At 45.4% G+C, this 15,702-nt stretch overlaps 1 protein-coding gene across 1 annotated transcript; it reads right to left on the bottom strand.

Annotated features, from left to right (window-relative positions):
* Window positions 1-699: 699 nt before the first annotated feature.
* Window positions 700-14,647, bottom strand: WDR66 (WD repeat domain 66; the record flags this gene model as incomplete). Its single annotated transcript, XM_032238518.1, is given in 14 exon segments — window positions 700-866; window positions 2,470-2,571; window positions 2,700-2,928; window positions 3,716-3,859; window positions 4,614-4,704; window positions 6,277-6,427; window positions 6,430-6,439; window positions 7,092-7,205; window positions 8,703-8,860; window positions 8,863-8,890; window positions 12,865-12,895; window positions 12,897-12,926; window positions 12,928-13,031; window positions 14,496-14,647. Coding segments are annotated over 14 exon segments (1,511 nt in total), but the record flags the coding sequence as incomplete, so codon positions are not given.
* Window positions 14,648-15,702: the final 1,055 nt, after the last annotated feature.

Here is a 15,702-nt window from a genome sequence, read left to right as displayed (position 1 = left end):
AGATAGATAGATATAGCTAATGATAGATAGATATAGAGCTAATGATAGATAGATAGAGCTAATGAGAGATATAGATATAGCTAATAGATAGAACTATTGATAGATAGAACTAATGATAGATAGATAGAGATATAAGAGATTAGATAGATAGATAGATAGATAGATAGATAGATAGATAGAAGATAGTAGAGAGAGATGTACTGTAGATAGATAGATAGAACTAATGATAGATAGATAGATAGATAGATAGATAGATAGATGATAGATAGATAGATAGATAGATATAGAGGGAGGGAGGGAGGGAGGGAGGGATCCATCCAAATTTTGATCTGTGGGAATGCTATAATAGTCGTAACTGTGAGGACTGGTCCTAAGCCACTTTTTTCAGGACCATTATAACTTTAAATGGCCATTAACTGAATCGCTGTTAGGTTGAGGACCACATGTCAAAAGATCTGGGAAACCTGCATCAACACTTCTCACTTTGGATGAGTGACAAGAACTTCCCAAGGTTTATAAATACAAAGTCTGCAACGACTGGTTTTTTTTCCTTTAAAAAAAGCAAACGAATACCAACAACTTTTATTTTCCGTTCCCATTGAAACTAAAACGGTTGTTTTTCAAAAAAAATAACAAGTCGTAAATCTGAGGATGGAAGACAACAATCCAAGGCGGAAAAAACGAGACCGAGGATGTAAATCACGAAGTCTTCAGCGACAATAAACTGCTATTCGTGGCCTCGTCTGAGGTTTGCGTCTCCGTTGCCACCTCGGTGGGTTCCGGCACGGGTAAAGCCAGGACCTCCTTTGTGAAATAAGCAGCCGTCACTTCCTCGGGGATTTCTTCCTCGATTATGTCCTCTGAACCTGCGAAAGAGAACCGATGCTAGGATTTTTGGGAACCATGCAAGGAATCTACAAGATCAAAGCTACATTGAATTCGTGGCACGACAAAACCGCGGTCCACTAAAGCGCGCCCGATTAAAGCGCGTACCTGACGTCATCAGCAGCGTGACAAATATGACCGCGGAGATTTTAAAAAGCGATTTTAAAGCAAGCCGATTCACATAAAGGTAAGCGTTAGGGTTAGGGTTAGGTTAAGGGTTAGCGTTAGGTTTAGCGTTAGGTTAAGGGTTAGGTTTAGGGTTAGGTTTAGGGTTAGGTTAAGGGTTAGGTTAAGGTTTAGGGTTAGGGTTAGGGTTAGGGTTAGGGTTAGGGTTAGGGTTAGGTTAAGGGTTAGGTTAAGGTTTAGGGTTAGGGTTAGGTTTAGGGTTAGGTTTAGGGTTAGGTTTAGGGTTAGGGTTAGGGTTAGGGTTAGGGTTAGGTTTAGGGTTAGGTTAAGGGTTACGGTTAGGGTTAGGGTTAGGGTTAGGTTTAGGGTTAGGTTTAGGGTTAGGTTTAGGGTTAGGTTTAGGGTTAGGTTTAGGGTTAGGGTTAGGGTTAGGTTTAGGGTTAGGTTTAGGGTTAGGTTTAGGGTTAGGTTTAGGGTTAGGGTTAGGGTTAGGTTTAGGGTTAGGTTAAGGGTTAGGTTAAGGGTTAGGGTTAGGTTTAGGGTTAGGTTTGGGGGGGTTAGGGTAAGGTTTTCGCTTTAATTTTAAGTTTACCGCTCACAGCGTGATGTTTTCGTCGCGCTGTGATGACGTCAGGTACGCGCTTTTGTCGAGCGTGCTTTAGTCTACCGCGGTTTTGTGGTGGAACCCATTGAATTGATTATTTTTTTGCCCTTTAATTGCAATGCAGCTATTCTCATATTCCTGGGAAGGAGAGAAAGACAGAGAGGGAGAAGATCCTAATTGGGACATATTTCCGCCCTTTCCCCCCCCCCCCCCGGGTACTTGGATAGGAGACCACTAAGCGATCCCCAGGCTCTAAGATGAGCTTGAAAATTAGGCGGAGAATCCGCAAGGAAGTAGTAGGAAGCCAATGCTGTAACACTGCCAAGAAAGGCAGGTTTCTTTCCTCAAAAAAGTTGAGTCCAACTTTATTTTTAACAGTGGACAAGTACTGCTTCTTACTCTGGGTTTTATCTAGGGGGAAATGGCCTGTTTTGGGGGGCTTTTAACATTCATTTAGATTCGCCTGGTTGGGTTTCCCTACAATTTGAACTCTTGTTTCGCCCTAAATGTATTTCGCTCCTCTTTTACTTCCTCTGGGAGGGGCCATTCACCGTCCACCTCTGGCCTTACTCCCAAGTCGACCCCTGTTCTTTTAGCTGTTCCCTTCGTCTGGCAACACACTGGGAACAGGCTCCAGCTGTTCCTCCGCCGCGCTGACATCTGACTCCAAAGGCACTCGGACGTCCCTGGCCCCCTCTCTGCCTCCGACACAGAGCCTTCCCCAGACTCCAGGACTGGCCCAGGTTCCTCCCCAACCTCCTCACGGTCCGAATCGGCTGCCAGCTCCGCTAGCAGGCCACAACAGCAGCCACAAAGGATCCCCATTTTTGCAAGCGGGGTTTGCGGTTCAGCACCTGTGGGGTCATAGCTGCCGGCCTCCACACGGCCGCCCTCGGGGTTGAAGCCCAGAAGCGTGGTGAGGTACTCGGCCAATTCTTCTTCGGAGAAATGCTCTCCTGCTCGAGGAAAACGAGAAATCAATCGGTCACCTCAAACGATCAAAATCACCAACGTGTCCCACGGTTTCACATGCACGACGTCCATGCAGGCGCACGCGCGCACGCACACACACACACACACCGACCTTTGTGCTGCAGCAACAGGAGGAGGTCATCTCGGTTGATGGTGGCTTCCTGGTCCTGGTTCTCGTAGCCCAAAATTTCGAAGGCCTGCTGAATTTCCTTCGAGGCCAGGCCGAAGGCCGGTCGGTGGTTAATGTATAGCTTGATGAAGTCCCCCAAATTAATCTGGGTGACCTGCTTCCCGGTGTCCAGGAACTCACTGAATTTGACTTCGTTCAGTATGTCTTCGATCTGAGAGGAGGAATGAGAGTTGCCATCAGCTCCGAGAAATCTTCCAAAACCTGGTCTTGTCGGATGGGGGCTGCTAAGACTCCCCGGTGAGATTTTATTTGCTGCCCATTTTATTTGGGATGCGGCGGCTCGGGGGCTACGACGCTGAGCTTGTTGATCGGAAAGGTCGGCAGTTCGAATCCCTAGCGCCGCGTAACGGAGTGAGCTCCCGTGACTCGTCCCAGCTTCTGCCAACCTAGCTGTTTGAAAGCAAGTAGAAAAATAGGCACCACCTTTGGTGGGAAGGGAACAGTCTTCCGTGCGCCTTTGGCGTTGAGTCAAGGTGGCGCAGTGGTTACGGTGCAGTACTGCAGGCCACTTCAGCTGACTGTTATCTGCAGTTCAGCGGTTCTAATCTCACCGGCTCAAGGTTGACTCAGCCTTCCATCCTTCCGAGATGGGTGAAATGAGGACCCAGACTGTGGGGGGGCGATATGCTGACTCTGTAAACCGCTTAGAGAGGGCTGAAAGCCCTATGAAGCGGTATATAAGTCTAACTGCTATTGCTATTGCTATCATGCCGGCCACATGACCACAGAGACGTCTTTGGACAGCGCTGGCTCTTCGGCTTTGAAACGGAGATGAGCAGCGCTCCCTAGAGTCGGGAACGACTAGCACATATGCGCGAGGGTGGCCAGCATGACTAAATGCCAACATTTTTGGCAGTACTGCGGGCAGTAACCTACCCCTGCTCCCCACCCACCCCTGAAAACCCTCCCCGCCCCCGTGCCCCTGAAAACCCACTGACCTGGTCCTCGGAGGGGTAAAACCCCATCGCCCGGATCACGAAGGGCAGCTGCTCCAAGGGGATGTGAGCGGAGACCTTCCTAGGCTCCATGGTGTCAATGCCTTGATGGACCAGCTGGGCGTAGTAAAAATAGTCTTCCAGCTCCTGAACATGTACAGAGGATTTTGAGCGTTGCAACAACAGCGTGCAAGAGAGGCAGCCCAGGGCCGACGACCACAATTCAGCCCCAAAACGTTCCGTTGCTACGCGAGACGGTTCTTAAACGTGAGCGGTTTCCCTGTCTTACGACCTTCCTTGCCACAGTTGCCTCACTTAGCCACGCGGGCATTAAGTGAATCCAGCTTCCCCACGGGCTTTGCTCACGGCCCCCACGACGGGACCCTGCAACCGTCATAAATGTGAGTCAGTTGCCCAGTGGCTGGATTTTGATCACGCGAACCACGGGGAGGCCGCAAGCGTTGTCTGGAAAGCGGTTCGTAAGTCCCGTTTTTCCAGGGCTGCTGTAAGTTCAAACGGTCACTAAAATGAACGTCGTAAGTCGAGGACTGCCTGTAATACAACATTTGGCTTGGAGTTCTGTCTCCATCAGCCTCTAGTGCAGTGTTTCTCAAACTTGGGGGCTTTAAGTCTTGTGGACTTCAACTCCCAGAATGCCCCAGCCAGCTGTGCTGGCTGGGGGATTCTGGGAGTTGAAGTCCACAGGACTTAAAGTCTCCAAGGTTGAGAAATGCTGCTCTGGGGTCTCTTTCCCCCCATCCTCTGAAAGGTTTTTATTTTACAAAATAAATAAATAATAAATAAAATAAAACCGTATATTTTCCCTCTATTTTTACGGCCGCTGTTGTGCTGAGGTGTCTTCTGGGCCGTTAACCGGAATGCCAAACTTGAGATGATTTACCTTGAAAAAGGCACCGTCTCTGCCTCCTTCCAACAGGTTGTAAAACGGGATCAGGTCTTTGCCTCCCAGGAAGACAGCGGCATCCAGAGCGCTGGAGAAGGAGGCAGGGGGGAAGGGGGTCCCCGGTCAGAAGGGCCTGCAGGGAGGGGCTTGGGTACTCACCTGCCTCCCCTCTGCCAGAAGGAAATCAACGCTCCCCCCCCCACCTTGGAGGAAACTGAGAAAACATCACAGAATAGAGTAGAGTAGAGTAGAACAGACGGAATAGAAATAGAACAATAGAATAGTATAGAATAGAATAGAATAGAATAGAATAGGAATAGGAATAGGAATAGGAATAGAACAATAAAGTAGAGTAGAGTGGAGTGGAGTGGAGTGGAGTGGAGTATAGAGTAGAGTAGAACAGAACAGAACAGAACAGAGAATAGAATAGAACAATAGAATAGAGTAGAATAGAATAGAATAGGATAGGATAAAATAGAATAGGAATAGGAATAGACAATAGAGTAGAGTATAGAGTAGAGTAGAGTAGAACAGAACAGAACAGGAAGAGAACAATAGAATGAAGTAGAATAGAGTAGAGTAGAGTAGAGTAGAGTAGAGTAGAGTAGAGTAGAATAGAATAGGAATAGGAATAGAAATAGAAATAGGAATAGAACAATAGAGTAGAGTAGAGTAGAGTAGAACAGAACAGAACAGGAATAGAACAATAGAATAAAGTAGAATAGAATAGAATAGAATAGAATAGAATAGGAACAGAACAATAGAATAGAGTAGAGTAGAGTAGAACAGAACAGAACAGGAATAGAACAATAGAATAAAGTAGAATAGAATAGAATAGAATAGGAAACAGAACAATAGAATAGAGTAGAGTAGAGTAGAACAGAACAGAACAGACAGGAATAGAACAATAGAGTAGAGTAGAATAGAATAGAATAGAATAGATAGAATAGGAACAGAACAATAGAATAGAGTAGAGTAGAACAGAAGAGAACAGAACAGGAATAGAACAATAGAATAAAGTAGAATAGAATAGAATAGAATAGAATAGGAACAGAACAATAGAATAGAGTAGAACAGAAGAGAACAGAACAGGAATAGAACAATAGAATAAAGTAGAATAGAATAGAATAGAATAGGAACAGAACAATAGAATAGAGTAGAACAGAACAGAACAGAACAGAACAGGAATAGAACAATAGAATAGAGTAGAATAGAATAGAATAACAGAGTTGGAAGGGACCTTGGAGGTCTTCTAGTCCAACCCCCTGCTTAGGCAGGAGACCCTACACCACTTCAGACAAATAGATATCCAACCTCTTCTTAAAAATTTCCAGTGTTGGAGGATTCACAACATCTGGAGGCAACTTCTGATTCCACTGGTTAATTGTTCTCACTGTCAGGAAATTCCTCCTTAGTTCTAGGTTGCTTCTCTCCTTGATTAGTTTCCACCCATTGCTTCTTGTTCTGCCCTCAGGTGCCTTGGAGAATAGTTTGACTCCCTCTTCTTTGGGGCAACCCCTGAGATATCAGAACCTAACCTAAGTTAACCTAACCTCCAGCTCTGTGTTTCTGGCAACCTGAAGATGAGTGGGCTTCAACTTCCAGAATTCCCCAGCCGGTCGGGGTTTACCTCCCTGCCCTCAAAGGAACGACTACTCACTCGAGGTTCACGTCCCACTTCATCACCGTTGAGTCGCTGCCCCCCGCCGTGAAGAGGTAGCGTCCGGTGTAGGAGCAGGTGAGGTCGGAGACCCCTGCAGGGTGGCAGATGAACGCCGAGGACTTGTGCGGGTTTCCATCGACGGGTAAGATTGCAGGCCAACCTAGAGGAGGAGAAGATGGGAGAGAGAACCTGCCTGGAGGAATTTGAAGTCCACAAAGGAATGGTACCTTCTGTTCTTCCCAAGAGCATGAAGCAAATTCCTGGTATTGACCAAAACCCCTTTTATTAATTGACTGCAAATTCTGCTCATTTATATCCAGCAAAGTCTTTCAAGGGAGGATTTATAGTCACAGACCTCATCTGGCTTGGAGAGCTGCCAGGACGATCTCTGCAGAACTTGCAAGGAGCCTCGGAGAGTCACAAACCAATGAAGCGAACTAATGGTCTCCTGCAAACTCCACTCCCCTGTCGCTCCTCTTTTATTCCCTCTGGGAGGGGCCATTCACCGTCCACCTGTGGCCTTACTCCCAAGTCAACCCCCGTTGTTTTAGCTGTTCCCTTCGTCTGGCCGCTCTGTGCATGCGCCCACTGGGAACAGGCTCCAGCTGTTCTTCTGCCTCACTGATGTCCAACTCTGAAGGCAGCTGATAATTGGCATACGGCCCTGTCCCCCTCTCTGCCTCCGACACAGAGCCCTCATCCGAGCCTTCCCCAGACTCCAGGACTGGCCCAGGTTCCTCCCCAACCCTCCTCACTCTCTGAATCTGCTGGCCACTGTTGGACCACAACACCATTGTGTCCCTTCCCTGTACCTTTTCCTTTGTGATGTAGGCCAGGTAGCGCTTCTGCGGATCCTGGTCCTCGCCCAACGGAAGGACGACAAACTTCCCCAGAGGAGAACCATAGGTGGGTCCCAAGCTGTCTTCCTACGAGAAGCACGTCATGAAAAAACTTTGACAACCCCACCCAGCGCATATCAAGCACAGGTCCTTCTCCCATTGGCTCTGCTGCCTTACCGTCCCAGGTTAGAACCTTGCCTAAGTCATGGTCGGTAGCCCTGGATTTGATAAAGCAGGACTATCTGAGCTGGTCCCCTGCCTGAGCTGAAAATCGCCCGAGAAACCATAATATTTAACACAATACAATACAATAGCAGAGTCGGAAGGGACCTTGGAGGTCTTCTAGTCCAACCCCCTGCCTAGGCAGGAAACCCTATACGGTTTCAGACAAATGGCTATCCAACATCTTCTTAAAGACTTCCAGTGTTGGAGATTCACAACTTCTGGAGGCAATTTCTGTTCCACTGATTAATTGATCTCACTGTCAGGAAGTTTCTCCTTAGTTCTAAGTTGCTTCTCTCCTTGATTAGTTTCCACCCATTGCTTCTTGTCCTTCCCTCAGGTGCCTTGGAGAATAGCTTGACTCCCTCTTCTTTGGGGCAACCCCTGAGATATTGGAAGACTGCTATCATGTCTCCCCTGGTCCTTCTTTTCATTAAAATAGACATACCCAGTTCCTGCAACCATTCTTTACATCATCATTTAGGATAGAATAACAGAGTTGGAAGGGACCTTGGAGGACTTCTAGTCCAACCCCCTGCCTAGGCAGGAAACCTTATACGGTTTCAGACAAATGGCTATCCAACATCTTCTTAAAGACTTCCAGTGTTGGAGATTCACAACTTCTGGAGGCAACTTCTGTTCCACTGATTAATTGTTCTCCCTGTCAGGAAGTTTCTCCTGAGTTCTAAGTTGCTTCTCTCCTTGATTAGTTTCCATCCATTGCTTCTTGTTCTACACTCAGGTGCCTTGGAGATAGCTTGACTCCCTCTTCTTTGGGGCAGCCCCTGAGATATTGGAAGACCGACCCACCAACCACCAACCAACCCAACCATCCATCCATCCATCCATCCCACCAACCATCCCACCAACCATCCATCCATCCAACTGACCGACTGACTGTCCGTCCGTCTGACCGCCGATCAACCGACCGAGCCGACCAACCAACCAACCAACCCAACCATCCATCCATCCATCCATCCATCCCACCAACCATCCCATCAACCATCCATCCATCCGACCGACCGACTGTCCGTCCATCCGTCCGTCCGACCGATCAACCGACCGACCAACCTAACCAACCACCCAATTATAATTCACCTTTTCTTCAGAAATCCCAGTTTCTGGTTTTCCTCGGAAACCCAGCTCTCTTTCTTCCCCAAATCACAATGACGACAACCCCATGGGGGGGGGGGTGTGTCTATTGCCCAGAGGGGGACGCCGGCCCAAAGTTACTCACTGTGTGTCTGTGACTGAGGGTGTGTGTGTGTGTGTCTCCCACTCCTAGTCCAACCCCGCCTCCTTACAGGCCGGAGCCTGACTCTTTGCAGACACGCACTCGCCCGGGGACTTTCCCCAGGAAACTTACCTGCACAACTTGGTGGTCACGTTGTAAAGCTTCATTTTGTAGTGATCGTTGGCAGTGAGGAAGAAATACTCGGTTGTGATTGGGGGATACCAAGCGATGTACGTGGGGATGGCGCTCTGCTCAATCCGGTCTCTCCGGATCACCACCAGCTCTCTTTGACGGTATTGGCCAAGTCGTATTCCACCTGAGAAGGAGACCAAGCAACGCGGATCCAGCCATCGCACCGTCAAGTGTTTTCTTTTTGTGTTTTTGTTTTAATAAATTTTTATTTTAAACACATAAGCACATCAACAGAGACAAACACATGACTTAAAAACAACATAGGAACAAGAAGTTCCATCGTATATCATACAGCAGTTCAGTTTCTTTGCAGTTAGTGTTTTCCCTACTATACATTTCTATCTTGCGTTCATAATCTCCTTGTTCATTATCCATTTGTACGTACAATTCTTTATTTGTGTTGCATTTGTGCTGATAAATAATAAAGGGAGACTAGTATAGATCTATTTCAAGCTATTTAGCTCTCATCAGCTAGCCATACCCTTACTGGGATTCGAACCTGTGCTGTATTACATATTAAGCAGTTGTGTTAACCACTAAGCCACAAGTTTCTCCTCCTTTATCAGCTTTAATAGATTTATAAATAAATAGCTCAATAAATAGCTCCGACGCTATGGAACAATCTCCCGTGGAGATTCGTACCCTCACCACCGTCCAGGCCTTCCGCAAAGCCCTCAAGAGCTGGCTAGCCCGTCAGGCCTGGGATAAGTTTTACCTTCGCCCCTCCCGAATGCCGAGTGAATGTTGTGTTTTACTGCTTAATTTATTTCGTTCACACTTCTTTTTGTATTTGTCCTACACCCGCTTTCCCCTTTTACTGTAAGCGCCCTGAGTCCCCTCAGGGAAAAGGGCGGCCTATAAATGTATAATAAATACCTAAAAAATACCTAAAAAATTATTTATTTATTATACTTAGCTACTTATGACCAAATATTATTTACCTATTATTTATTTATTTATTTGACTTATATAGCGCTTCATAGGGCTTTCAGCCCTCTCTAAGCGTTTACAATATATATATATATATATATTTTGTGGGGAGGACTTTTTTTTTTTTAATCAAAGATTCTTTTATTACATTTTCCTTTTCCTTTATACAATCACTTAAATACTGGCAGTTAAAAAAAAAGAAGCAATAAACAACTCATAACACTTCTATCCTACATACACCCTTCCTTCTACCCCTCCAACTTTCCATTTCCCCCTTCCAACATCCCCTCTTCTACTTCCTCCCCCCTCAGCCATTCCTTTCTCCCCTTCCCACATCTCACCCTCCTTACATTCCCTTATCACTCCTCTTAATTCCCCCCTCTTCTTTCCCTCTGCTCCTCACTTCGTGCATTTCTAGTATTCATTGTTCTATTCGTTTTGTACTAAAACAAAAGGGGAAAAAAAAGGAAAAGAAAGAAGAAAAGAAGAAAAAAGCAACAGTATCCAGTGCATTCATTGTTCTGAAAATTGAGTCTATACTTCCACCCTCCCCCCCCACCCACCCCCTGAACCCCCCTCCCTGACCCCCTTCCGACTTCCCAGGGCCCATTCCCGGCATCGTTCTTTATCAAGCAAAGTCTGGAGTATATTGATACCAAATAGATTAGAAGTTACAAAATAATAATAATAATAAAAAAATAAAGAACAAAAAAGAAAAGAATAATAAAAAGAAAAAAAGGGGGGGGGAACCCCCCCCCCAAGAAAGAGAAGTCAATATACTCTCTAACATTAAACTCAGCTTCTCATTATTTTTAAAATCTTAAACAATGTCTTTACCTGCTTCCGCATATAAATTCTATACCTCCCATCCTGCCTTTACCCGTGTCCGCATATATATTTTATCCTCATCCATTGCTCCTCTCATATTTACTCCACCCTCGTGTAGACTCTCCAGATATCTTTCTTACCTTGTATTCAAATAACAATTTATACAAAATCAGCTTACATTCTGGATCAAGGTAATCTAATTGAACTTTCACTACCCTTCCATCTACCCCACACCACCCGACTCCATTCATCCCAACCACAATCCAGAAAACTATGATCTCCGCTCTCCTCGCCCCAAAGAATAGATCATGCGCAGTTTAAATTAAGATTCAAACAAGTCTTATATAAGTCCCATACAATATATGTCCAAATTCAGCACCGCTTCTTTCAGTCTCAATATCTCTTCATCGGTATACAGCTTTGTCATTTTATACCAGACAGGAGTCCTGAAATTTTATTCAAATTAAAAATTTAAGAAGTATTTTAAAGGCATAGCTGGATCTTTATTCTTTACTCTTCTGCCCTATGCTTTATATTTTACTGTCATTTATCTCTTACATACAGTTATAGGTATACATTCACATAGTTATTCTTTTTCTTTGCCATTCTTATATTATTATTATTCCATTTAAAAGGTTATAAGGTATAGTTTGGAATGCCTTGTTTACCATCCTTCGCACCTGCTATGACACCACCTGTTTTCTCTTTCTTTTCTCCCTCCTTTCCTTCTCTACTTCCTTCCTTCCTCCTCTCATCCCTTCTTCCTTCCCTTACCCTCCCTACTCCTACCCTTTTTCTTCTCCTTCCTACCTCTCTCCTTCTCTTTCTTTCTCTTCCTCCTCCTCTTCTTCTTTTTCTCTCCCTTCCACCACCTTTCCTTACCTCTTCTTCTCTTCCCTTACCTCTCCTCCACACTTCTTCTTCCTCTCCTACTATCTCTTCTTCTCTTCCTCTCTCTTCTGCCCTCCCCTCCTTTCCATTCCTTCGTCCCTCCATTCTCTACTTCCTTCCTCCCCTCCTTCCCTTCCTTCTTCCCTTCCTTCGTCAAGTGTTTTCTTGATTGTTCTGCAGGGAGGCGTTCCAGGGTGGCACGACTGGGTCAAACTATTGGTTAGGCAAATGGACCACGAGTGACCCAACTGAGTTGGCCCACATTTTGAGCCAAGTGTTGGCTGCTTGTACCTTTCAACTCCAAAGCCAATCGAGTCTTCCGGTGAGGTGGGACTTGGTGGCACCCTCTCACTACAGATCCAGAATACTCCAGATTCCCATATGGCCTTCTTGACCCACCTTCCTCCTTTGGCCAACCTACGTTGTCTGAAGGCACAACTACCACGGTTTGTCGGTCCTGAAACTATTCCAGGCGGAGAGACTCCAATAGGGTAGCCGTTTTTACCAGGTGCGCCAGTGGTGGTTTCAAAAAATTTTCGAACCTACTCTGTGTGTGTTGCCTCTTTTGTGGGAGTGGCTTGCCAGCCATGTGACCTGGTGGGAGTGGCTTGCTGGCCATGTGTTTTCTTTCTTTTCTTTCTCTCTCTCTCCTCTCCTCTCTCTCTCTCTCGCCTTCTTTTGTCTCTGTCCCTTTTTCCTTTTTTCTTTCATCTCTCTCTCTCACTTTTTCTTTCTTTTCTTTTCTTTTCTTCCTTCCTTCCTTTCTTTCTTTCTCTCTCTCTTCCTTTCTTGTCTCTCTGTCCCTTTTTCCTTTTTTTCTTTCATCTCTCTCTCTCACTTTTTCTTTCTTTTTTCTTTCTTCCTTTTCCTTTCCTTCCTTTTTCTTCTCTCTCTCTCTCCTTCTTTTGTCTCTCTGTCCCTTTTTCCTTTTTTCTTTCATCTCTCTCTCTCACTTTTTCTTTCTTTTTCTTTCTCCTTTCTTCCTTCTTCCTTTCTTTCTTCTCTCTCTCTCCTTTCTTTTGTCTCTCTGTCCTTTTTCCTTTTTTTCATCTCTCTCTCACTTTTTCTTTTTTCTTTTTTTCCTTTTTTTCTTTCTTTCTTTCTTTTCTTTCTTTCTTTCTTTCTTTCTTCCTCCTCCTTTCTTTTTCTTTCTTTCTCTCTCTCTCCTTTCTTTTGTCTCTCTGTCCCTTTTTTCCTTTTTTCTTTCCTCTCTCTCACTTTTTTCTTTCTTTTTCTTTCTTTCTTCTTTCTTCCTTTCTTTCTCTTTATCTGTGTGTGTGTGTGTGTGTGTTTGGCAGTGTGGGTTTCAAAAAATTTGGAACCTCTTCTGTAGGTGGCCTGGCTTTCCGGGTCCCTGGTGGAACCTCTTCTAACCGGTTCGGTAGATTTGACGAACCGGTTCTACCGACCGGTGCGAACCGGTAGGACCCACCTCTGAGGTGGACTTACCAAGAGCCGGTCTCTCCAAGACTTAAGAGCCTGGTTCACTACTATCTAGGTGTACCCCAAAAGAAGGTGCGAATCGGCTTGTAGTGGGAATGGAGGGCAGCCAGCCTCTCCCGACTTCTTTTCCTCCACCAACTTTTTTGTAAAGGTTCAACGAGATGTTTTTCATCCTACAAGACGAGAAAAATCGACCAGAAAAGAAAACCAGTTATCGAAGTTCACACAGGTTTTTTTTTTCCAAGTTTTTTTTTTAAAATACAAATTATACCTATTAGGAACAAAGTGTCACCTGGGTCTTCCATAGTTTTATTTTCACCTTCAGCCAAATTATTCTCTTCCATTATTTTTCATCTTTGTGCTCATTTTTTCTTACACATAAACAATCTCTTCGACTGCCCCTTCACAGTTCCACCAAATTTTCATTTTCTTGTTTTAGCAGTTAGCAGTTCAACTTACAATTGCTCATAGGGCTTTCAGCCCTCTCTAAGCGGTTTACAGAGTAGCATATCGCCCCCCAGTCTGGGGTCCTCATTTCACCCACCTCGGAAGGATGGAAGGCTGAGTCAACCTGAGCCGGTGAGATTGAACCGCTGAACTGCTGATAGCAGTCAGCTGAAGTGGCCTGCAGTGCTGCACCCTAACCACTGCGCCACCTTCTTATTTTCTCCATTGATAGATTTCTACAAACAGCGTATATCCTCTAATTCAATTTAAACCTAGAGAGCATTTCTTTCAGTTTTTCCTACAGTTAACAAGGTACTGTAATTTCTTTATTTCTTACTTAGTTGCACAACCATAACAATCTTACTACTGTTCTCTTTAGTTCTACTAACGTAATTCTTTTTCCCTTTCTTTTCCTTTGGGCATTTTCTCTTGGGCTCCCCAAAATCACAGTTTTAATTCTTTTCCTTCTTCTCCCCCTAACTTCTTCTTTTTCCTGTTTTGTGATTGTTACATCTTTTTTTTCAGGGTGTTTCCTTTTTTATTCTAGTACCTTTCCCCGGATTTTCCTGTTCCCCCCTCTCCTTACTATTCTGTGGTTTCTTTTTTGGGGGGGGGGTTTGAATCTCCCCTTTGCTGCTTTTTCTTTGAAAAATAGGTTTTTCAAGTTGCCAGTTTTTAAGCAAAAACACTTTCACAAATAGCAATATCAATAGCAGTTAGACTTATATACCTTCATAGGGCTTTCAGCCCTCTCCTAAGCGGTTTACAGAGTCAGCATATATTGCCCCACAGTCTGGTCCTCATTTTACCCACCTCGGAAGGATGGAAGGCTGATCAAACCCTGAGCCGTGAGATTTGAACAGCCAACTGCAGATAGCAGTCAGCTGAAGTGGCCTGCAGTGCTGCACCCTAACCACTGCGCCACCTTGACTCAACGCCAAAGGCGCACGGAAGGCTGTTCCCTCCCCACCAAAGGTGGTGCCTATTTTTCTACTTGCTTTCGAACGGCTAGGTTGGCAGAACCTGGGACAAGTCACGGGAATCTCGCTCCGTTACGCAGCGCTAGAGATTCGAACCGCCAAGCTGCCGACCTCCTGGAAAATGAACCAGGAGGTTATACCCAGAACTAGGGGTGGCCTGTAGGGGGCAGAAGCGGGACAGGGTCCCGGAGAAAGAGCTTCGCTACTCACGGCTGTGGCGAGATATTCAGAATCGTGGGAAAAGCTCATGATAGTGATGGATCTTTTCGAGTATTGGAAAGGTTCTGGATGGTCGTTTTCCAACGATATGGAATCCAGGATATAAAGACTTCCATTCCGAAAGCCGACAGCAAGCAAAGAACCTAAGATGGACATTAAAAAAAACACAACCCAAAACAGTTTGGTCCAAAATACGGGAAGTTTCTGGAGATTATGGAGACACTGTTTGTTCATAAGCCAGGACCGTTCTCATCAACCACAGGTGTCAAGAGTGGGAAGTAGAGGAAGAAAGAAAGATAGAGAGGAGGATAGGAGAGGGGAAGGGGAAGATGAGTGTATAAGGAGGAGTGGTAAGGGGAGAGAGGAGAAGGAGAAGGAGGGGGAAGTAGAATAGTATGGAAGCGGAAATACACCAATGAGAGGAGAGTGGGAAGCAGAAGGGAGAAGAAAGATGGGAAGAGAGGGATAGGAGAGAGGGTAAGGGGGATGAAGGAGGATGAGGATAAGGAGGAGTGGAATGTAAGAGAGGAGAAGGAGAAAGGAAGGGGAAGTGGAGTAGGAAAGAAGATGGAGGGAAGATAGGAAGTAAGAGAGAGTAGAAGAAAGAGGTGTATGGAGAGTAGAAAAGCTAATAAGGGGTGTTAATCTTTTTGGGGCGTTGAGGACAAGAGGAACTGATGTAATCAAGATGAATTGATGTGAACATTTAATAATACAATATCATGTTGGCTATGTAAAAGTATACATGTGATTATGTGACATGAAAATGGAAAAAAAATAAAAACTTCAATCATAATAATAATAATAAAAAAAAGACCCGGGGGACGGATCCAGTGCTGGCATCTGGCCCGGACCGCCCTGGAAACAGCGGACCGGCCCGCGTGCCTCCGCCAGTGAAATGGAGCTCGGGAGGGCTGCGAGCTACTTCCAACTACACAAATGTCAACCGGAAGCTTTAGGATAGGGAGGGGAGGGAATAGAGATAGTTAGGGTGTGGTAGCCAAAGCAAAATACTTTCTCTTGGGAACCAAGGTCGTTCCTGCAGGTGCTCGGAAGGAGGGACTGAAGTCACCTAGCAACCAGACAGCAGTATCCCGATTGGACCAGGAGCGTTTCGAGAAAGGGGCGAACTTTCACTTTTAATCAGGTGAAAACAGCTGGAATACCCAGGGTTGGTTTTTAACCAGCTTGGGCCCAA

The sequence above is a fragment of the Thamnophis elegans genome, unplaced genomic scaffold (genome assembly GCF_009769535.1).
Source record: "Thamnophis elegans isolate rThaEle1 unplaced genomic scaffold, rThaEle1.pri scaffold_267_arrow_ctg1, whole genome shotgun sequence".
Taxonomy (NCBI): Eukaryota; Metazoa; Chordata; class Lepidosauria; order Squamata; family Colubridae; genus Thamnophis; species Thamnophis elegans.
The sequence above is the reverse complement of the archived record's forward strand: the minus strand, read 5'-3'. Positions and strand labels throughout refer to the sequence as shown.